Genomic DNA, 23,938 nt, shown 5'->3' on the forward strand with positions numbered 1-23,938 from the left:
ATCCCTTCACTTTACAGATGAGGAAACTGAGGATATTCTGAGGCTAGATTTGAATTCAAGAAGATGAGTTCCTGATTCCAAGCCCAGCACTGACCCAAACCTAGGATATGAAATCAGGGGCTCTCGTTCCTCCCTGCGTGTTCCAGCATCTTGGCAGAGATCATTGTGTCTCACTGTGCAATCATCTTCCCTTAGGTCCAAAGTGAAAACCGTTCACGAGAGGATTCCCCTGGCAGGACTGAGCAAGCTACCCAGCATCCCTCAAATTGCAAAGGTAAATCCCTTAGCTGCTCTTGGTTGAGGGGTGCCCATCCGAACTCGAGGGGTACAGGGGATGCCCCCAAAATTCTGCCCCCAGTTCTGCTGATACCCACTTCGTGGTTGTGAGTGAGTAACAGAACTCTAACTAGGATGGGGCAATAAGGGCTTTGTTCTCGGGCACCAGATTTGAAGATTTAAAGGGCACTGACAGAACTTTTGGCTCATTAGCAACATTAAAACAAAAAAATGAACTCCTAGAGAGTCAGAACACTTAGCTAAAACAGAAAACTGCTCTTTGACAGGCTGGGTGAGGTGGTCCCCACCATTTTGGTGATATTTCTGTTCCCCACTCTGCAGAAATCCTCCACAGGTAGATCTCACTCTGTGCAATGAAATGGATTTCTTCCCCTACTCTGCCCTACTTGTAGACCAGATCCTCCCCCAGCGCAGGCTCACAACAGTGCCTCTGAGTCTCTGCTTCTCCCCCCAAATCCCCAAATAGATCTCCATTTGTGCTTCTTGTCCAGAGACAAAAATCCCTGGTTATAGCTCGGGTGAATGGACCTGGGACTCCGTAACTATGAAGTTTCTCCAGCATTTCTTTCTTTCCATTCCAGACATATAACCATAGGGTCAGGGTATGCAGGGCAGCCTCTCTGCCTCCCCCTCCCCGACCCCTCAGGTCCTGCTCTGTGCCCCTGCGTACAGCACATATTTTGGGGACTATGATGGATTTGACCTTATTGGAGAATTTCTCAAAGGGAAAAGGGGAGCTAACATTGGAAAGTAGCAAGGATGTACGTCCTCACTGGTCCACTGAGGCCCTTGGCTCTCAGAGGCCATCAGTGCCAGGAAGAGACTCAGAAGTAAATGGTGAGTCTGATTCCCCATTTCTGAGCCTGGATAAGAGGTTCTAGGCGATGTGGGGAGAGAGCCTGAATTAACTGCAGAGGATGAGCTCAGCTCTAAGGAACGAGACCGTTGGCTGGGAGAACCACAGCGCTTCCCTAGATAACAGCAGATTTCTCTCTTCTCATCTCCAGACAAGCTCCCCTCTCCTCCCTCCCACAGTCAGCCCCCTGCAGAATTTTCTAATGGGCCCTGTGGATTTCTACTGTTATTCTTCCTGAATAAGATCATCTAGGGAGTTGCTTGTTCAAAAATGGTGGCCATGCAGTGATCTAGGTTGTAAGAGAGGCAATTAAACAGCCAGGGGTGTTAGGGAGGGAAACACAGTAAGAGGGGAATAAAGGTTATACGAGTGGGTGGGTGGATGGGAACAGAAGTCCTGGGGTAGGGAATATCCAATGGCAAGTAATTCTGAAATTGGGAGACTTTTTTTTCCTTTTTGATCTGATTTTTCTTGTGCAGCATGATCATTGTGGGAATATGGATAGAAGAATTACAGTGTTTAACATATATTGGATTACTTGCCGTCAAGGGGAGGAAGTGGGGGAAGAGGGAGAAAATTTGGAACACAAGGTTTTGCAAGGGTGAATGCTGAAAATTATCTATGCATGTGTTTTGAAAAATAAAAAGCTTTAATAAAAAGAAAAAGAAAGAAATTGGGAGAGAGCTCCTTTTGCAGGTCCTGGATAAAGCATGAACTTTTCTCTCTGCAGGCTTTCTGTGATGATGCTGTGGGACTGAAATTCAATCCCGTCCTGTACCCCAAGGTGAGAACACCCAGGACTACCCGCCCCTGCCCCATGAAGCCCCATGGGAACTGTCTCCTCCTTCCTCCAGGAAAACATCCCCTAGAAAGAGTTCTGACAGTCTAGGTTACCGCCACATACTGGCCAGGCTTTCTTCATCTCGTTCTTATTCATTGTGATTCCCCCCTTGATGGTGGCGAGGGGATCAGACTTGAAAGTTCACTGGCCTTGGTACTTCCCAGTGAGGAACCCCATCCAGCTATCCAGGTCAGCCCCTGCTCCGCCTCGGGCACTGAGCTGCTGCAGACACACTGTTGGTACCACTGGAGCAAGACTTGGGCCAAGAGCTTCCGCGTTCTGAGTCTGGCTCTTTACACTGCTCTCCCGTTCTTTACTGTTTGTTGTGAGGACCATTAAACATCACCTCGGTCCTCCTGCTGCCGCTGCTGGTCTATGATTGGCCCAGCTCTAGGTCCCAGCCTCCATCTTGTCCGAATGGATCACTTCCTGTGGAGACCAATGCCAGAGGAAAATAAGCTCCTGAAGTTGGAAGGGGAGGGGTCCTTGTGGTTAGATAAGCTAGTGACCCTCAGTGGGGCCTCAAGCTCGCAGAGTGCCCTGAATATACGGAGCTTAGAATTACGTGCAGATGAATCGTCATCTGTCCTGTAGCTTTCTGAAGTTCATCCTAGCAAAGAGTGATACTCCATTGGGAGCAAAAGAAAGTTTGAGAACTGGGACCTCCCAGGTAATCACACCTGCCTAGCTTGTGCACAGCTGTCAGAGGCCGGGAGAAGCTGGGCTTCCCGGCTTCAGCCCCAAGATTCATGTGGCTCAGATCAGAGGGACTTCGGGGGCCCAGGAAGAAGCAGCCTGCTGGGCAAGTGAGACCTTCCTCCCAGACAGAGTGACGGGCGGATAGATGGAAGGATAGATAGACATAGATATAGAGAGATATATGCATGGTTATATAGACAGATGGATGGATGGGTAGGTAGATAAAGAGATCTAGAGATGAATGGATAGATGATGGAGATAGATGAACTCAAATGAATATATAGGCAGATAGATGGATAGATGGAGAAAGAGAGATAGAGAGATGAATAGGCAAATAAATGTATGGGCAAATGGATGAATGCTTGGATGGATAAATGAACACAGTAGAAGTTTACAAAAGAGTCTGTGGGTGCAAATCCTACCTCTGATGTTAGAATAAGTCCCTCACCTCCCCGTGACTCAGTTTCCTCATCTGCAAAATGAGAAAGATGGGTGAGGTGGCCTCCGTGGCCCCTTCTATTTGGAGAAATGTGATCTGACATAGAATGTCAATCAACTACGGCTGGTTATTGAGAGCCTATTGTGTGCCAGAGACTTTGCTAAGTGTTGAAACAAAAATCTGTATATGCGTCGGCTCACTCGTGTCGATTCCAAATTGTAGCTGGGGAGAGACCTTGGGAATCGAGCCAGCCCTATCCCTTTTGGCCACATTAGAGCAGCTCCTGAGGTGTTCTTGCCGATCGGACCTCAGTTTCTCCACCTTATTTGGACCAGAGGATCCCTAGGGTCCCTTCCTACTCTGCAGTCTAATGTTCCATGATTCCTCGTTACACACACACAAGGGTACTTGGAACCGGGGCAGTATGGAATAGTGGATAGAGGACTTGAACTAAAAGACCTTAATTCAAATCCTACCTCAGATCCTCACTAGTTGCATGACCCTGGACAAGTCCCCTGGCTTGTTGCCTCACTTCTCTCCTCCCTAAAATGAAGGGATCGGACTGACCACTAAAGAGCCTCACAGCCCTAAATGATCCTACGGTCTGGATCTGGAGAAATAGCCAAGACACTTGGGATCTCAGCGACCAGTCCAGTGTGGGAACAGTCCCCCCCCACCCCCCGCACCTTTTCCTTATCCAGCTGTGTTCCCTTTTCTAGTAAACACAGGATTCATTTCCTCCTTTGGAATTTCCCCAGGGTTTTGTTTCAGGGGTGACCCTGCTCCTGCCTTCCCCACTGCAGTCACAGCACTTAGACCGACTCCTTTCTTCTCCTCTCCTCCAGGCTTCCCAAATGATTGTGTCCTACGATGAACATGAAGTCAACAATACGTTCAAATTTGGCGTTATTTACCAAAAAGCCCGCCAGGTAAGCTGGGAGTCATGGATTAGTCAGCGCGAGCCCGGTGGGGGCTCTTTGTGTCAAGTCCTATCAAGTCAACAAGCATTCCTTATTGAGCCAGACACTATACCAAGTTCTGGAGGACAGAAGAAGGGCAAAAACGCGGTCCTGCCTCCTAAGGGTTCATATCCTACTGGGAGAGACAGCATGAAAATAACTACACACATACACACACACACACACACACACACACACACACACACACAACATATAGGGGTAAATTAGAGAGCAGGTAAAGTGCCTGTAGGGAGAGAGCACTAGCAATGGCAACTTTATGATGATGAAACTGAATCAGAGCCTAGCTAGGCTACTCCTTCCCCTTTTTGTGAAGTTGACCATGTTAAATCAGCTCCTGGGGAATTCTGCCAGCCCGCCTCAGTTTCCTTCACCCAGTTTGAACCAGAAGATCCCTTGGGCCCCTTCTTGCTCTAAATTCTATAGTTCTGTAATTCCATTCTTGGTTTCCCATTATCCCCAACACAAGGATGCTTGGAAACAGGGGCAGTATGGGATAGAAGATGGAGAACTCATAAAAAGTCCTTGATTAAGAGGATTTGACTAAAGTCAAAGAAGGGGTGTCAGAGGCAGGATTTGAATCCAGGTCCTTTGAGAACAGTCACTGCTTTTGTCCATGAGATCATATCTAGCCATGACAAGTCACCATTGAGTTGAATTGAACGGAATTCTGCAGAGCCTCCGAGAGCCTGCCTGCCTTTTTGCTTCTCAAACTCTCCTCCCATAAAGGTCACATTTAAAGTCTGGCCAGGACACTAAAAGGAGGTCGGCCTTTCTCTGCAAAGCTAATAGTGCCGGCCCCAGCTGGGATCCCTCTAGGAGCCGTTTAGCTTTAAATAGAAAAAACAACAGCTGTTCTCTGGTCCACTAGACACCCTCACCCTACTCAGCCATCTGACAGTGCTGGGGGAACCGTGGGTCTAGGGAGGCTGGGATCCAGGGTGGGGCGGAGGCAGCCCTGCACACACAAGCTCTTTCCCCTCTTTGTGTGTCTCCAGTTCTCTTCTCCCCAAAATGAAGGGGTTGGACTGACCGCTAAAGGCCCTGGTAAAGTAGAGGAAATGCTGCCCAGGGAGCAGTTCTCTCAGAGTTTTGTATTCAAATCCTGCTACTGCCATTTGTGGCCCTGTGACCACTGACAAGTGACTGATCCTCTCTGAACCTCCAGTAAAATGGGGGTGGCAGTAATAGCATCTACCTCCCAGGTTTGTTGTGAGCAGGTGATGGGTGCAAACCATAGCTATGGGAGAGTCATGGCTGGCTTCCCATCAGCCTGTAAGGTTTACAAAGGGCTTCCCCTCCATGACCTCATGCAGGCAAGATGTGGCCCAGGGGAACAGGAACCCAGACCTCCCTGATGTCCTCTAAGCCACAGTGCCTGCCTCTCTTAACAATTCAGGTCTAAAACCATCTCCCATGGTTCATAGTGCTGTAGCTATTTACATACACATAGGTCTTTTCCTTTGGTGGATTATTAGCTCCTTGAGGGCAGGGACTGGGCCTTGTTCATTTTTTTCTTTCTTATAGTGTTTTTCATCTAGCAGGTGGATTACTATTCAGTATTGTATTAGAAGTGCTAGCTTTGGCATTAAGAGATTAAAGGAATTAGAATAGGTAAGGAGGAAACCAAATTATTTCTCTTTGCAGATGACATGATGGTATACTTAGAGAACCCTAGAGAATCAACTAAAAACTATTAGAAGTAATCCACAACTTTAGCAAAGTTTCAGGGTACAAAATAAATCCACATAAATCATATTACACATCACTAACAAAATCCAACAGCAAGAGATACAAAGAGAAATTCCTTTTAAAATAACTGTTGATAGTATAAAATATTTGGGAGTCTATCTTCCAAGAGAAAGTTAGGAAATACACAAACACAACTACAGAAAACTTTCCATACAAATAAAGTCAGATCTAAACAATTGGAAAAATGTCAAGTGCTCTTGCATAGGTGGAGCGAATATAATAAAGATGACAATACTGCCTAAACATATAGCAGATGGAAGGAAGGAAAGAAAGAGGGATGAAGGGAAAAAAGGAGAAAGGAGAGAGGGAAGAAGAGTAGGAGGAAGGAAGGAAGAAAAGAAGGGCAAAGGGGGAAGAAAGGGAGGGAAGGAAGGAAGTAGGGGAGAGAAGGGAAGGAAAGAAGTAAGGGCTTGTGCCTAAATAGGAGATGATGGTCCATAGGATTAAGAGGCCCCATAATATCCCCCCCTTCCTCAGTCCTTTCTGTCACAAATGCCCGTCTCCCCTTGTTGGAACAGCCTGACACAATGAGAAGAGCCCTAAGCTTGGATCAAATTCTGATCGGATCAAAATCAAGCTTGAATTCTGACCCTACCATTTCTTTGGACAAATCATCAAATTCTCTGTTCCTCAGTTTCCTCATCTGTAGAATAACAACCCTGGCCCCCGTGACCCCCCCAGTCTCTTTTAGCCCCAGCTGTGGCCCCGTGCTCTCCCTCCACAGAGAAGGACATGATTATTTTTCTGCCTGCCAGTAGGTGTTTATTTTTCTTGGCCAGATAATAGTTAATATCCTCATCTGAAGATTAGACCACAGGAGACATGTGTTCGCTTAAAAACACTCTAATTAAGCAAAGACTTTAGGATCGGAAAGCCCAATACAGATGAATCTTATAATTTAGTGAAGATTATTCAGGGAGGCTCTCTAATTATTTTCCCATATTGCATTTTTATTGGGTACAGCTCTGCTAATGCAAACTCCATAACGAAAGTGGTGATGTTCAGAAATACGCCGCTGCCGATCTCATAAAGTGATTAGAATCCAATGTTCCAGCAGGGTTGTAATTATTTACCATTAACCAAACACCTCTGAGAGCAGGCAAGCGGGTGTTGTTCGTGTCTCTGATGCTGTTGGGAAAAAGAAACGAGAAGATAAAAGCCTTTTTAAAAAATATATGCAGATTGTTGCTTTGAAAACCAGCTGCCTAGGGAAATTTGACATGAGGATCTGCTATATTAAAGCTTTTACTGTTCTCTGTATAGAAGCATGACGCTCCTGAGCCACCCGGGACTTTTAGGACACAGATTTAATGTCATTTTCCCCAAAGTAGAATTGGGTAACATGAAATCATCCACGTTTCCCCCCAGTCAAAGACTCCTAGGAAGCGCTGTTGAAGGAGACCCCAGAGATGGACTATAACCCAGCTCTCTCACATTTTATGGAGAGTTTGAGCCACTTCTGTAGGGGCTCAGTATTCCAGGGTTCAGACTGAGCTTATCCAAGACTAGCCCGCCCTAATGCTTTGGGTGCTTCTTGGTGGGGAAGGAGTGGAAAGGGAGGTCTCAGGCCACAGGGCCGGCCCCTGGAGAGGCAGTGATGACCGAAGGAGTCACCGTGACCGGCTCTGCTCTCGGTGTGAGGGCGTCTCCCGGCAGACTCTTCTTAGAAGGCTCGACTATATATCCCACCAGGGAGCACGGCACATGAAAGGGGTCCACTGAACCAACTTGGTTCAACTTTTCAAAGAACCAGCTATGAGCCAGGCGGATTTCCCTGATGGGCAATGTCTACATGGGGGAAGTGTGTCAGCTTCATGGGCCGATTGTTGGAAGGAATCTCAAGGTTGTCTCCTTCAGGTCTCACATTTTACAAACAAGGGAACTGAGGCTGGGAGCAGGTAGTCCAGCAGAAGCAGAGCTGGAATTTAACCCATGTCTTCTAAGTTCAAATCCAGATCCTTACCATCAATGAACAACCCCCATCCAAGCAGTGACCCTCATGTAAGAGCCACTCTTCATGTGAAGAAATAACTAAATGCAATACTCTTTCTTTATTTTTTTTATCATAGCTTTTTATTGACAGAACGTATGCAGGGGTAATTTTTCAGTGTCGACCCTTGCAAAACCTTCTGTTCCAACTTTTCCCCTTCTTCCCCTCCATCCCCTCCCCTAGAGGGCAGGAAGATCAATATGTGTTAGATATGTTAAAGTCTATGTTAAATCCAATATCTGGAACACTCTTTCAGTGATCTCCCTCCTTCCCTCCCTCTCATGAGGAAAGTGTTCTGGAAACCTCGAAGGCTCTCAGGGATGGGAGTGATTGTTTGAGGTGGGAGGGGGACTAACTAACACCCGGAGAACAATTTTCTTGTCTCCTTCCCATGGAAACGATTCTTTCCTCCTTTGTGGGTTCCTTTTTCAGACGCTAGAGGAGGAGCTGTTTGGAAACAATGAAGAGAGCCCAGCCTTCAAAGAATTCTTGAGTCTGCTGGGAGACACTATCACACTACAGGATTTTAAAGGGTACGTTTTGTTTCATTCTTATTTATTTCCTTCGGTTTTATATCTCCTTCACTTCCCACTGATCCCTCCCCAGACAGCTGTCCCAGGTAATGACAGATTTTAAAAGGAGGAAAAAAAGCAATGCTGTAAAATTGATCTGCATATCAACCAAATCTGACAGCAGCCCCCCCACATTGTCCCCCATCTCTACAAAGAAAAAGAGAGACCCAGTCTCTAAACTCTTCTTGGGACCCAGGCTCAGCCATCATAATCAGAGTTCAGCTCTCTCCTCAACTGTTTTTCGTTCTTTCCATTTAACTGTCACGGTTACAGTATATGTCGTTTTCCTGATTCTGCGTACTTATTCACTCATATAAATCTTCCCGTGCTTCTCTGAAGTCATCTCTTTTACTCTGTCAAAAAACAGTGTTCCACGATAGGCTTAGCCGTGTCTCAGTGTGTGTGTTTTGAAGCACAGATTTTAATAAAAAGGGACTGCTTGGTTCCTTTTGACACAGATTAGAAGAAGTCAAGAGACCTCTCACATATACCTCAGTCTTTTTTTAAATTTATATATATTTTTATTATTATAGCTTTTTATTTACCAGATATATGCATGGATAATTTTTCAGCATTGACCCTTGCAAAACCTTCTGTTCCAACTTTTCCCTTCCTCCATCCTTCCCCTAGATGGCAGGTAGTCCCCTACATGTTAAATAGGTTAAAGTATATGTTAAATGCAATATACACACACCTCAGTCTTTAAGAGAAAGTTTGGGCCCAAGGCTCCCTTACCCAGTCCAGCCTTAGGGACTGACCTAAAATATCAATCGACCAAAACAGGATTGAATTTAAAACTAGAAGCCCCTATTTTTCTTTGGCAAAGATTGGCTCCAGGGAGCACCCCACGCTTGGTTGGTTTGATTATCGGCTTTCTGTATGGCCCGTAACTCCTGGACCAACGTTTGATCCAGCCCTCACAGGGGCCGGCTCGCTTCCCCACTGCGGTGAAGGAATCAAACTATGGAGTGCTCACAGAATCATATGTATTTTTAAATTTTGTTGGTGGGATACACAGGGAACAACACTGGCCTTGGGGTCAGGTGACCTGCGTTCAAATCCCGCCTGACTCTTTGCCTGGGTGACCAAAGGCAAGTCATTCCTCTTCCCTTCCCAAAGTTTTCTCATCTGTTAAACTGGAGAGGGGAGTTTAGAAGGCCTCATGATCCCACCAGTTCTAGACCTTTGGAGAACACAAAATAGAAGATAACTTTAAAACCATTCAACAGGAATAAATACATAAACAAAAAAACCCAGGTAAATAAATAAATAAATAAACATATTTAACATGTAATAAATACACATATAAATATATCTAAATATGTCTCAGGTGTTTTGCATATAATAAAATTTATATGTAAAATATAAAATCTTCAAACTAAGAGAAGATGCACTTGAGATCTTATTTCATCCAGCTTCAGAAAAGGAAATAGAACTAGTGATAAATGAATTCCAAATTGTCAGACTTTGTTGTTGTTGTTGAGGCGGCTGGGGTTAAGTGCCTTGCCCAGGGTCACACAGCCGGGAAGTGTTAAAGAGGAGAGGATGAGGCAGTGACCTTGCCCTTGCATTTCCTGGTATCCCTCCGTGACATCAGGGTCCTCTCTGAGAATGAAGGACAAACAACAACAACAATAAGGTTGGCAGAGTCCCCCATGTGTTAATGAGTTAATGGGACCCGCAGGACGGCCCTGGGAAGGTGGGTGCTGCCCTTCTCCCCATTTTACATATGAGGAAACTGAGGCACCCAAAAGTTAAGTCACAGAGCTAAGTGTCTGCAGCAGAATTAAAACTCGAGGCTCCTTGGTTCCAGAAAAGGGGGGGGGGGTTCTGACAGATCTGCCCAGTCTCTGGGGTAGGTCCTTGGCCCTGCTTTTGGCAGGAAGTCTCCAAGTTCCCCCACGTTCAGGCAGGCAGCTATCCGGATGGGGAGGCAGAATTGTATAGCTTTACCCTAAATCTTGAAAAAGGATTTTTGTATTTTTAACAGCTCATTGGTTGCTAGAATTCCTGCAAGTCTGCTATGGGTCTGCTCCAAAGCTCCTTCCCATCTGCTTTTCCTAGCAAATGAATACAGCCCTCTGCTCCTCTCCGCTTTCTTCTTCTCATGTCCTCTTCTCCCATCCATTGGCCACAGCTTGATTCGACCTCCCTTCCCTTCCCTCCTTTCCCTTCTCTCTCCCTCTTCCGCACTCAGTTCTTCCTTCTGTCATCCCTTTCACCTCCTTCCCCTTCCCTTGCTCTCTTCTCCCCCTTCTCTTTACTCCATCTTCTTCTCTTCTCTTAGCCCAGTGGTCCTCAAGCTTTTTAAATAGGGCTCAGGTCACTGTCCCTCAGACTGCTGGAGGCCAGACTGTGGTAAAAACAAAAGCTCCTGCTCTGTCTCCGCCCCTCGGCCCATTAGCCATAACCCGGCAGCCGTATCTGGCCCGCAGGCCCTAGTTTGAGAAGCCCTGTCTTAGATGAAGCCCTGGATACTTAGTGTCAGGAAGACCTGGATCCAAATAGATGATTTATCTTTTAAATCTTGTTACGCCCGTGAGGGTGACAGAACGAGTCGTTGTTGTTGTTCAACAGTGTCCCCATGGGGGGGGGGGGCGACGCTCCTAGAGCGGTCCGCAGGGTCCTTCTCCAGCTCATTTTATGGATGAGGAGACTGAGGCGACCAGGTGAAGTGACTTGCACACTACTGCTAAGTGTCCGAGGCTGGATTTGCACTCAGGTCTTCCCGGCCCCAACCCAGTATTCTGTCCTCTCTGCCACCTGCCTGCCTCTCAAATAGGATAAGTCACTTCATTTCTCTGTGCCTCAGTTTGCTCATCTTCAGGATGGAAGGCTAGGTTTGGGAAGTGTTCATTCCACCCCTAACATCTAGGATCCTGAACCTTTCCCCTTCCATCCTGTTTCATCCCTGACTGCCTTCCTCCCCCTCCTCCTCCTCTCAGTGTAGTAAACAGACGTAGAGCCATGAATCCCCGCATTCAGATCCACGCTCAGAACCAGAGTCAGTCACCCTGCCGCTTCCTCTTCTGTAAATTAAGAAGTTGGACAATGACCACTGAGATCCTTTTTCCAGACTTATGAGCCTGTAATCCTCCTTACTTACTCCTTTTATTCTCTCTTTCCTTCCCCACGTTCTCCTTTACTCCATACTTCTCCCCTTTGGCCTTTACCATTTGTTCCTCTCCTCTCCCCCTTTGCTCTGGGCTCACTCCTCGTTCATCCCCTCTCCCCTCTGGCTCCCCATTTCTTGTTCTCCTTCCTATCTCCTATCCCCTTCTCCCCCCTTTACTTTTGACCCCAGTTCTCCCTTTCCTTACCTCTTTTTTCCTCTCCTCCTCCCCCCTTTCTCACTCTCCTATCTCCTCTCTTTTCATTCTGACCTCCCTTTTTTTTTGCCCCTTGACGTTGCCCCAGACCTATCACGGGCACATAGATTTAGAAATGGAAGAGACTAGAAGCTGTCAGGTCAATTCCATTTTGTACATGAGCAGGCTGGGACACGGAGGTGCCAGGTCATCCCCTGGGGAGCACGCTGTGGTTTGCGCCCGGGACCTCCGGCTCTCTCGGGGGTGACTGCCGGGTGGTCTCTGCCGCTCACTCTTTGGCTCTCCCCCCCCTTCTGTCGGCAGTTTCCGAGGCGGCCTGGACGTGACCCACGGCCAGACCGGGCTGGAATCGGTGTACACGGTATTCCGGGACAGGGAGATCATGTTTCATGTCTCCACAAAGCTGCCGTTCACTGAAGGCGACGCCCAGCAGGTAACCGGGTTGGAGAGGCGCCCTTGGGAGGGAGCGCTCGAGGTGAAGCTGGGTGCGAATGGGGTTTGGGGACCGTGGGAACCGTCTGCTCTTGGAGGGAGGTCCGCGGGCCCCTCATCTCGCTCCAGTAGGGGGTCCCACTTAGACGGTCCCTTGTCCTGTCCAAAGTGCTGCCCTGTACAGGGTCCTCACAGACGTGAACAGACTGGGGCACAGCAACAGAAGGCCTTATTGTAGGGGGTCAAGCCAGGTCACAGAGCCATGGGACCTCTAATGGACCTCGGGGCTTCTCATCTGACTCTCTCCTTTTACACGGGGGGACTGAGATCCACTGCAGGCTCCCCCAAAGCATATAGAGGGGGCTAGCGGGCCCACTCCAGGTCCAGAGTCCCCCTCTGCCTCTAAAGGGCCAGAGTCCCTGGGACCTCGTCTCAGGCCTGCTCCAGTCATCTGGACACGGTCCTTAGGACCGAGTTTTTGCTCTCATAGGGACGTTCCAATTTGTGTGTAGAAAAGGTGCATTGTGGCGCGGGGGATAGGTCACCTCTGGCCTCAGACACTTCACGCTTCCTACATGTGTGACCCTGAGCAAGTCACTTATCCCCAGCCCCGGGGGGATGCTTACATTGTGCGGGGTAAGGGGTTAATAAATTTGCCAAATCATTGCACCACTGTTGTAAGTAATTGTAAAATCAGTGGATTTAGCATTTCCCTCACCTGGGGAAACTGAGGCAAATCTTTGCTTTCAAGGCCCTGTGACTACACACACACACTCACACACACATACACACATACACACACATACACACATACATACATATATATACAGACACACACATGTACACACACCTCACATATACATACACATACACACACACATAGACACACACACATAAACATACCTCACATATACACAACACACACATACACAACACACACACACACACACACACACACACACACACTCACACACACACCATATGATCAACCTGTTCCAACACTCGGGTCAGAATTGTTCCTTTGGTTCCCCTGGCACGACCCAGGCTCCGCCCTCTGGGCTCCATCCCGCCCCAGGCCCGCAGCTCTCGTCTTTCGCTCCTTTGTCGGTCCCGGGGGAGCCAGCGAGCCCCTGCCCTACCCTGGCGCCATTTGTCCTTGTGCCAGTGATGGCATTCCGGAGCAGAGAGCCCAGGGAGTGAGCACAGATGTAGAAACGCAGCCACAGTGCCAGCCTTCCTCTCAGGGAAAAACATACATACACAACCGCCCAAAACTGGCATGAGAGGAAATGATTTGGCTCCGAAATCAATACTGAGTGTCCCCGAAACGAATGTGAGCATCAGTGTTCTTGCCTCCAAAGGGGCTTTCCATCAGGGGTTCACCGGCAGGGAGTCACTCCTTGCCGATCCTGGCAGAGATGCCCGCCTCCCCCACCTCACACAAAGGCCCTCCCTTGTTTCGTGCCTGCCGGGCCTTCCTTCTAGCCAGCACCACCTACTCTTTGTGTCCCTGAGTGGGGCCTGGTTCACCGATCCCTCCTCGGTCCTTTCTGTATTGTTTCTCCCCCCGCCCCCTCCCCTTCCCCACCTTTTCCCGCCAATACTCTCGACTTCCTTCACTTCCTCCAGGAACCTTCCCCCATGGCTCACTCTCTCTCCTCCCGTTAGGACCAGGCTTGGGTTGAGTTCCCTTTCAGTCCTTGCAGTCTTGGATGTTGCTTCTTCCATTTCCTCAAATGGCTTCATGAGAGAAAATGTTCTTTTTTCCCCAAAGTGATCCCAAGCTCCAAATGGGCAGGGCCCAGGACTTGTTCCCCTAAGCCCTTAGTCGGGGTCTGTCTGCATGGTTCCCTGCCTGGGATGGGGCCCCCAGACCTTTCAGGACCCTGCGCCACACCCATACACACCCCATACAATCGACCTTTCCCAATATTCCGGTCAAGATTCTTCCTCTGGCTCCCTCAGGGGGCTTAACTCCACTCTGAAATGTCAACATGGAGCTGAGCCGCCCCAGTTAGTGAGAGTCACCTGATCCGCTCCAGCCCACCCCCGACCGTGTCCCCCCTGTCCCCCCAGACATCTGGCCATCTCTCCCCGCCTCCTGCCCCCTCGATGTTACCATTGCTTTTGCAAAGGGTGTGACCAAAACGGCCACCATGGGGCTCACTTAGCTTCCGTCCCTGGCCAGAGCTGCCCTCCGAATGCTGCGTCCCCTTTTACAGCACAAGCTCCTGGAGACTCGGACTTTGTGCACGTATCCTCAGCACTCGGCACATAGTGAACACGAAATGAAAGCTCATCCGCAGAGGACGCTTAGTAACCACCACGGACGCTTAGTAACCACCGCGGACGCTTAGTAACCACCGCGGACGCTTAGTAACCACCGCGGACGCTTAGTAACCACCGCGGACCCTTAGTAACCACCGAGGACGCTTAGTAACCACCGTGGACGCTTAGTAACCACCGCGGACTAACCACCGCGGACCCTTAGTAACCACCGAGGACGCTTAGTAACCACTGAGGACGCTTAGTAACCACCGCGGACTAACCACCGCGGACCCTTAGTAACCACCGAGGACGCTTAGTAACCACCGAGGACGCTTAGTAACCACCGCGGACCCTTAGTAACCACCGCGGACCCTTAGTAACCACCGCGGACGCTTAGTAACCACCGCGGACCCTTAGTAACCACCGCGGACGCTTAGTAACCACCGCGGACCCTTAGTAACCACCGCGGACCCTTAGTAACCACCGCGGACGCTTAGTAACCACCGAGGACGCTTAGTAACCACCGCGGACCCTTAGTAACCACCGCGGACCCTTAGTAACCACCGCGGACGCTTAGTAACCACCGCGGACCCTTAGTAACCACCGAGGACGCTTAGTAACCACCGCGGACCCTTAGTAACCACCGCGGACCCTTAGTAACCACCGAGGACGCTTAGTAACCACCGCGGACCCTTAGTAACCACCGCGGACCCTTAGTAACCACCGAGGACGCTTAGTAACCACCGCGGACGCTTAGTAACCACCGCGGACGCTTAGTAACCACCGAGGACGCTTAGTAACCACCGCGGACCCTTAGTAACCACCGAGGACGCTTAGTAACCACCGCGGACCCTTAGTAACCACCGCGGACGCTTAGTAACCACCGCGGACCCTTAGTAACCACCGCGGACCCTTAGTAACCACCGCGGACGCTTAGTAACCACCACGGACCCTTAGTAACCACCGCGGACCCTTAGTAACCACCGCAGACGCTTAGTAACCACCGCGGACGCTTAGTAACCACCGCGGACCCTTAGTAACCACCGCGGACGCTTAGTAACCACCGCGGACGCTTAGTAACCACCGCAGACCCTTAGTAACCACCGCGGACGCTTAGTAACCACCGCGGACCCTTAGTAACCACCGCGGACGCTTAGTAACCACCGCGGACCCTTAGTAACCACCGCGGACCCTTAGTAACCACCGCGGACCCTTAGTAACCACCGCGGACGCTTAGTAACCACCGCAGACCCTTAGTAACCACCGAGGACGCTTAGTAACCACCGTGGACGCTTAGTAACCACCGCGGACTAACCACCGCGGACCCTTAGTAACCACCACGGACACTTAGTAACCACCGAGGACGCTTAGTAACCACCGCGGACCCTTAGTAACCACCGCGGACCCTTAGTAACCACCGCGGACCCTTAGTAACCACCGCGGACGCTTAGTAACCACCGCGGACGCTTAGTAACCACCGCGGACCCTTAGTAACCACCGCGGACGCTTAGTAACCACCGCGGACGCTTAGTAACCACCGCGGACCCTTAGTAACCACCGAGGACGCTTAGTAACCACCGCGGACCCTTAGTAACCACCGCGGACCCTTAGTAACCACCGAGGACGCTTAGTAACCACCGAGGACGCTTAGTAACCACCGCGGACCCTTAGTAACCACCGAGGACGCTTAGTAACCACCGCGGACCCTTAGTAACCACCGCGGACCCTTAGTAACCACCGAGGACGCTTAGTAACCACCGAGGACGCTTAGTAACCACCGCGGACCCTTAGTAACCACCGCGGACCCTTAGTAACCACCGCGGACCCTTAGTAACCACCGCGGACGCTTAGTGACCACCGCGGACGCTTAGTAACCACCGCGGACCCTTAGTAACCACCGCGGACGCTTAGTAACCACCGCGGACGCTTAGTAACCACCGCGGACCCTTAGTAACCACCGAGGACGCTTAGTAACCACCGCGGACCCTTAGTAACCACCGCGGACCCTTAGTAACCACCGAGGACGCTTAGTAACCACCGAGGACGCTTAGTAACCACCGCGGACCCTTAGTAACCACCGAGGACGCTTAGTAACCACCGCGGACCCTTAGTAACCACCGCGGACCCTTAGTAACCACCGAGGACGCTTAGTAACCACCGAGGACGCTTAGTAACCACCGCGGACCCTTAGTAACCACCGCGGACGCTTAGTAACCACCGCGGACCCTTAGTAACCATCGCGGACGCTTAGTAACCACCGAGGACCCTTAGTAACCACCGCGGACCCTTAGTAACCACCGCGGACCCTTAGTAACCACCGCGGACGCTTAGTAACCACCGCGGACCCTTAGTAACCACCACGGACCCTTAGTAACCACCGAGGACGCTTAGTAACCACCGAGGACGCTTAGTAACCACCGCGGACCCTTAGTAACCACCGCGGACCCTTAGTAACCACCGCGGACCCTTAGTAACCACCGCGGACGCTTAGTAACCACCGCGGACGCTTAGTAACCACCGCGGACCCTTAGTAACCACCGCGGACCCTTAGTAACCACCGCGGACCCTTAGTAACCACCGTGGACGCTTAGTAACCACCGCGGACCCTTAGTAACCACCGCGGACCCTTAGTAACCACCGCGGACCCTTAGTAACCACCGCGGACGCTTAGTAACCACCGCGGACCCTTAGTAACCACCGAGGACGCTTAGTAACCACCGCGGACCCTTAATAACCACCGCGGACGCTTAGTAACCACCGCGGACCCTTAGTAACCACCGCGGACCCTTAGTAACCACCGCGGACGCTTAGTAACCACCGCGGACCCTTAGTAACCACCGCGGACCCGTACTGGCTGCTTCTCTGATCCTCGGTTTCCCCGTCTGTAAAGGGGGGGGATTCGCCTCCATGAGCCCTTTTTAACTCCAAATCTCGATCCTATGAAAGTGGCCACCTTGAGGACTTGCTTTTAATTTTCTCCGCCTTTGAAGAGGGGAAAGAAATTTCCCCAGAGAAAGCCCCGCCCCCCCGCTTGCTGAGCCACGGGGTTCAAGCATAGGGACGCTAATTAAGATTTCCCGGACTAGGGTGCCCCACGTGCCCCCAGTAATTGGCTCTACAGGAGAGAAGTTGGTGCGCACTCAGCCCCACAATCACTGATGTTGTGACCCAGAGGAGCTCAGGGCACTGGGGACTTTCCTCATTAAACACAGGGGGCATTCAGCTGACCAAAGTGTGCCACATCAAGGCTTCCAGACATTAACGTGGGATTTGCTCATAATCTGATTAAATTTGACAAGTGTGTCTGGAGTGCCTGGGCCTGTTCTGGGAAAGACACGAAGTTTAACGTAGGCGGCCAGGTGGCACAGTAACTAAAACCTGGACCCGGAATTGAGGTCCAGAAACTGATATTTATCCTCTGAGATTTTCTGGTGGTGTGACCCTAACCAAGTCACTGAACCTCGGTTCACCTCGGTTTCCTCAGCTATAAAATGGGGATAATAAAAGCTTGCTTTGGGGGTTGTCGTGAGGGAGGATCAAGTGAGATAATTATTGTAAGGAACTTAGCCCTGGCCTGCTACATTTCCCCCCTCTTTAGCTAAGAGATGGCTCTTACCCTCGGGAAGCTCGTGGTTAATTTATAGGATCACAGTTTTGAGCTGCAAAGCACCTTGAGACCACTTCCTTCAGCCCCCTATTCACAGTCAGGGACTCACTGGAGACATAAGTGATGTGGACCACAGATCCTTCCACGGAATAAAGAGATAAAGGATGAGAAGGGACCTCGTGTGGCCCAACCGTCCTACTCCACCTGTGGTCCCTCAGAGCCAGGAGTTTAAGTGAGTCACTCAGGTAGGGTTTGAATCCAGATCCCTCTGACTGCCACGGAAGCCCACTAGAACTAGACTGAATAAACGTTGGTTCTTTCCTTTATTTTCCTTCAGGATTCGTAATAACAGTCAAATACTCTTGCTTTCTTCTGCTCCAGCTGCAGAGAAAGAGACACATCGGGAATGACATTGTGGCCATCATCTTCCAAGAAGAAAACACTCCCTTCGTCCCTGACATGATCGCCTCCAACTTCCTGCACGCCTACATTGTTGTCCAAGCCGAAAACGCCGCGGGAGAGACCCCGTCCTATAAGGTAAAAGGAAGCTGAGACTCTCTGGCAGTCAGTAGGCCGTGGCAGTTCTTGGGGTCCTTTGGGCCCCCAGGTCTGGAGGTGCTCCTGCATTTTCTGGGGAGCAGAAAAACCAAAATGAGACTTTGGGGGTAGCCCGTCAGGTGGGGAGGAGAGTCCATCCCAAGCAGCCTCGAGAAGGAGGGCAGGTCAGCCATTGCGGGCGCGAGGGCGGAGGCCGGGTTAGCCCAGTGGGGAGCTCTGCTAGGGACAGACACATCTCATCTTGTATATCTGTTGCTGGGGCTCACAGGTAGGAAGCCTCTGAACATTCAGACGGCCTTAATCCTGTCCCTTGTCTTCCCCACTGGAAAGGCTGGCACCTTGCTTTTGCCTCTCAGCTGTGCCCAGCACTTAGCGCAGGAGCCCAGAAGGCGTGGAATAAATGCTTGTGGCCCCCTGGTCCCCAAACCAGCTTGGAGCCCTCTGGTCCTGCTGACTGGAGGCTCGCTCACCCGCCCCAGCAGCAAGGCCCGGGTGGCTGGTGGGGAAGCTGGGAGCCGGTCCAGAAATCCCTTCAACAGAGCTCACCAGCCATTTCCTGTGGCCGTGCCCTGTGGTTTGGCTGGGGCCGTAGGCTCTGTGCTCAGGGATAGAGAAGCCTGACCAGCTGCAGCTTGGCTGCCCCTTCCCCCTCCCTTCCCCTTGGCACTGCCCTAGGCTGGAGCCTCCCCTCCCCCAGCCCACCAGCCTCCTTGCATCTGTCCTACTTTGCAGGCCTGATAAGCTGGCCGGAAGCCAAGGCCAGGCACACGTCAGCAAGCAGCCGGGAATGGGAAAGGGCAGACTGTCCGATGGCAGCGGCAAAGCCTTCCCTCCCTGCCCGGGGAAAAAGCAAAAATGGGCATCTCTGGGGCAGAGACAGAGGGGCATGGAGAGACAAAGAGATCTCATTGGAGGTTCCAAGCTGGCAGAACCTCAGGGAAGGACAGACAGGCAGCTATGACATGCAGGGCCATGGACTTGTACCAGGCTCTTGCTTCTGCTGCTTCTTGCCTCTGCCCATCTGTGCCCAGTTAAGCTCAATTGGTGTTAACAAGGTCAAGGTCCTAGGGCCCAGCATGCTGTGAGCTGGCTTACTAAGGGCCAGGTGCTGGCTAGCCGGCATGGTCTAGTCTGCTCATGGAATCCAGTCAGGTGGATCCTAAGAGCCCTTTTTCAGAGCAAGGTAGTCAAATGCAATAAATAAATAAACAAGTGAATGAAAGGATAAGTAGAGACAGACAGATAGATAGACAGACAGACAGACAGATAGATAGGCAGACAGACAGATAGAGATAGACAGACACAGACAGACAGACAGACAGACAGATAGATAGATAGATAGGCAGACAGACAGACAGATAGATAGACAGACAGACAGACAGACAGATAGATAGATAGATAGATAGATAGATGGATAGATAGATAGATGGATAGATAGGCAGACAGCTAGATAGATATAGACAGATAGATAGATATAGACAGATAGATAGACAGACAGACAGCTAGATAGACAGACACAGACAGACAGATAGATAGATAGATAGACAGACAGACATAGATAGACAGATAGATAGATAGATAGATATAGACAGACAGATAGATAGATAGATAGATAGACAGACAGACAGACAGACAGACAGATAGATAGATAGATAGATAGATAGATAGATAGATAGACAGACAGACAGATAGGCAGACAGACAGATAGATAGATAGGCAGACAGACAGATAGATAGATAGACAGACAGATAGATAGATAGATAGGCAGACAGATAGACAGATAGATAGGCAGACAGATAGACAGATAGATAAAGGTTTGCAAAGCACTTTACAATTGTTACCTCAGATGATAACCCTGGGAGTCTGGGGCTTTGATTATTTCCCATTTTTACAGATGGGGAAATCAAGCCAGCCAGAGGTTAAAGAAATTGCCCAATGAGACACAGCAATGAGGTATCTGAGGCAGAATTTGAACTCTCCACCACCCCACCACCAAACTGTGTCTGATGCAAATACCAGATTATAAAAGAAACCAGTTGGATTGAAATACAGTTATCAAAATAGTGTGTGGGGGGGCACAATAAATCTACAAGCCCCAGGTTAATAATCTCTGGCCCAACAGAAGAAGACTGGTCTGTGAAGTCAGAAGGGCTGTGGATTCCACCCACACTCCTTTATTTTTCCCAGACTCCTCCTAACTTTACATTGAGAGTATTGGGCTGTTCCCCTACCTGTGCGATAAAGCCTAGACAAATTACAAAGTTCTTCCCAATTATCCGGTCGCATTTATTTGGGAGCCACATCCAGAATATTCCCGGCCTCCTGATAACACTGGGGCTGAGAGGGGACGGATGCTGTAACTCAGCCCACCTACAGAAGGCAAGTTAGTTCTAGCTCTCCCAGTGGTCAGGAGCATCATCTCTGCATCCGGAGCGCAGCACAGCTTTGCATGTCTAATACATCATTTCCCTGCTGTATCCTGGGAGGGAAAGAAAGACTTCTCCCTGTAGGAAGCCACGTTGCTTGGCAACAAGGCTGGAAGGAGAAGCTGGCCCTCTTCGCTTCCCAGTAGAGCGCAGGGGCTGCGTGCCCTCGGCCACAATCTTGGCTGAGAGCTGTCTCCAGCTGCCACGTGGGCTGACTGGCACTTCTCTGCTGTTGGGCTCAGCAGCCTGTGGGCGTCCCTGGTGGTACCCGAGCAACCACACCCGCCTCCTGTTCCCTTTCCTCTCTTCCCCTGCCCATTTCTGACTCTCTGCTTGTCACAGGTTTCAGTCACTGCTCGAGAGGATGTACCACTCTTCGGTCCACCCCTGCCCAGTCCCCCTGTGTTCCAGAAGGTAACGGGCTTCCTGTCTTCTCTAAACTGTGGTTTTCTGGACCCCCGAGAAGCTCCGAGTACTCCTGGATCAAGCCTGAGTCTCATTCCCCATTAAGACCCAAGTCTGAATGGCCCCTCCATGAGCAGAAGACTCTCCCTCAATTCTCCATGTCCCCTGATCTTTGTGAATGAAACTCAGTAAATGATGCTTCGAGTGGGTATTTGTCAACTCAGAAGAACTATAGCCACATACACACACACACACACACACACACACACACACACACACACACATATATACATGCATATATAATACATGCATGGATTTATTATATAAATATATGTGCACACATTTATATACACACATATGCAATACATGTGTAGACATGCATGTGTATGAGAATTATGATGACATCATGTCATATATATGTCATATATAATACAACTCCTGTGTAACATGGAATATATAGTGTATTGTCCCAATTCTTTATACAAAGTATTCTAAAAGTTTTAGGACAGTTTAAGTTAAGATTTAAACTTCCCTAAGACTTTGGGGGCATTTTGAATATGTTCATCTAAATATATGCAAAGAATGTGTAAAATATATAAATTATCTCAATTATGATTATATATACATATACATATCTGTATGTGTATTAAGAGAGTAAGAGAAAAATCAAGACTGGACTTATAATTTGCTTGATAACCCAGCATTTCTAGGTGAAGAAACTCCTGCCATTTTAAGTTAGCACTCCATATTTTAGAGTCTTAAAAAGTTGCCTAGAACGATAGGAGACTGGGTGCTTAAATTAAATGAAGAGTTTAAATCTTTAGCAAAATAAATAAAAATACAACACAACATAGGTGATGTGAGTGTGTGGTTTTCTAAGTCAAAATGGCATCCACTTCTATTTGAGTTTGACGCCACTGGCATAAAGAACTTTAGGGGCTAAGTGTCCTGTCCAGGGTCATTCAGTCAGTACGTGTCAAAGGCAAGTTTTGTCTCTGCCTGCCTGCCTGCGGGATCTAGGAGATAATCCTCATCTCCCTGGTCCTTATTTTCCAATGAGAGGTTGGATGAGATCCCTTCTGGCTCCAGAACTAGTACCTGGTATCGTGAATGGAGAACTGGCCTTAAATCCTGGTTCCACATCCTGATTCTGATACAGATGGGCCAAGTGACCAAGTCATTTGGCCACTAAAATTCTGTAGACCAGTACTGTCAAGCTCAAATAGAAGCGGTTCCCCTTGGGCCATATTGATTTAGAAAACCACAAATCCACATCATCTCTATTGTTTTATATTTTCATTTATTTGGTTAAATGTTTCCCAATTACAGTTTAACCTGGTAGCAGTTGTAGTCAGGACTTTTGTGGACGCCTCTAGACAATTCTCTAAACCAGCAGTAAGGGCAGAGATGGTTCTGGTCTGCCTTGCCAGAGAGAGCTTAGTCCCAGAGTGTTCCCTAAAGGGAAGAGATCACAAATGAACTGCGTCCCTCTCACGTGCTCCAGTGGCCCCACCTACTTAGAAAATGGAAACGTGGGGATTCTTCTTGGGCCCAAGGGTGGCGGGGGGCAGCTCCGTGGTCTCTCAGCATGGCTGCTTGTTATCCAGGGCCCCCTGGAGGTTTTCAGCAGCTTTGTGAATGGATGCAAGCCCCCAATGACTCCTCAGGCAGGTGTCGCCTGGGTCTGCTGATTCGCCTGGGTCTGCTGATTCCTTCCTTCTCTTACAGAGCCCTGAGTTCCGGGAATTCTTGCTCACCAAACTCACCAACGCTGAGAACGCCTGCTGCAAGTCAGACAAGTTCGCGAAGCTGGAGGTGAGAGCCACACAGAGCCTGGGACCTCCGTATGGCCCAGGAGAGCGCGGAACACCTACCAGCTGTGAGCCCCGGCAAGCCTTGAACCACTCCGAGCTTATAATTATTATTATAAAATAGCATGATAATGCACACATCCACCTCAAAGGGCTGTTGTGGGGCTTAATAGGTATATTGCATCGTGCCATATCAGTGATGGGAAGACAGGGGGACCAGAGAGCCAGCTCAGCAATTAATGAAGTACCCCTGGTCCTGCTTCTGACACGTTCTGAACCTGTGACCCCAGGCAGGTCTCAGGATCTCGGACCTCGGGCTGAAAATGGCTGAGAAGTGGCTAGCCTGCCCTGAAGGGAGTTTCCTCCCCAGAAGTTAGACACACCAATAAAGTCACAAATATGTCCCGTGGCTCACTCTCCATGACCCCGTTGGGGCAGTGTCTGCCATTTCTTGCTCCAACTCATTTTACGATGAGGAAACTGAGGCGATCTGGATAAAGTGACTTGCCTTGGATCATGTCGGGAAGATGAGTGCTCTGAGCACTATGGCACTCCCCAGCCGCCCGGATCCAGTCCCTCTCCTTCCATCGTAACCAGTTGTCATTAGTCCTGGTCTCTCCCCGTCCCTCTGTCCAACCCTCCCAGGTGCCCGTGATGTTTACTCTCTAGGACGACAGCT

At 49.6% G+C, this 23,938-nt stretch overlaps 1 protein-coding gene across 3 annotated transcripts in view; it reads left to right on the plus strand.

Annotated features, from left to right (window-relative positions):
• Nucleotides 1–23,938, plus strand: part of RAP1GAP2 (RAP1 GTPase activating protein 2) — a 221,458-nt gene that overhangs the window by 173,657 nt on the left and 23,863 nt on the right. For all 3 annotated transcript variants that reach the window (XM_074263903.1, XM_074263902.1, XM_074263904.1), the window contains 8 exons: nt 196–274; nt 1,884–1,937; nt 3,978–4,061; nt 8,284–8,384; nt 12,056–12,185; nt 18,441–18,596; nt 21,386–21,457; nt 23,177–23,263. In XM_074263903.1, the coding sequence (XP_074120004.1) occupies nt 196–274; nt 1,884–1,937; nt 3,978–4,061; nt 8,284–8,384; nt 12,056–12,185; nt 18,441–18,596; nt 21,386–21,457; nt 23,177–23,263 (763 nt within the window). The remainder of the gene's footprint in view (nt 1–195; nt 275–1,883; nt 1,938–3,977; nt 4,062–8,283; nt 8,385–12,055; nt 12,186–18,440; nt 18,597–21,385; nt 21,458–23,176; nt 23,264–23,938) is intronic.

The sequence above is a fragment of the Sminthopsis crassicaudata genome, chromosome 4 (genome assembly GCF_048593235.1).
Source record: "Sminthopsis crassicaudata isolate SCR6 chromosome 4, ASM4859323v1, whole genome shotgun sequence".
Taxonomy (NCBI): Eukaryota; Metazoa; Chordata; class Mammalia; order Dasyuromorphia; family Dasyuridae; genus Sminthopsis; species Sminthopsis crassicaudata.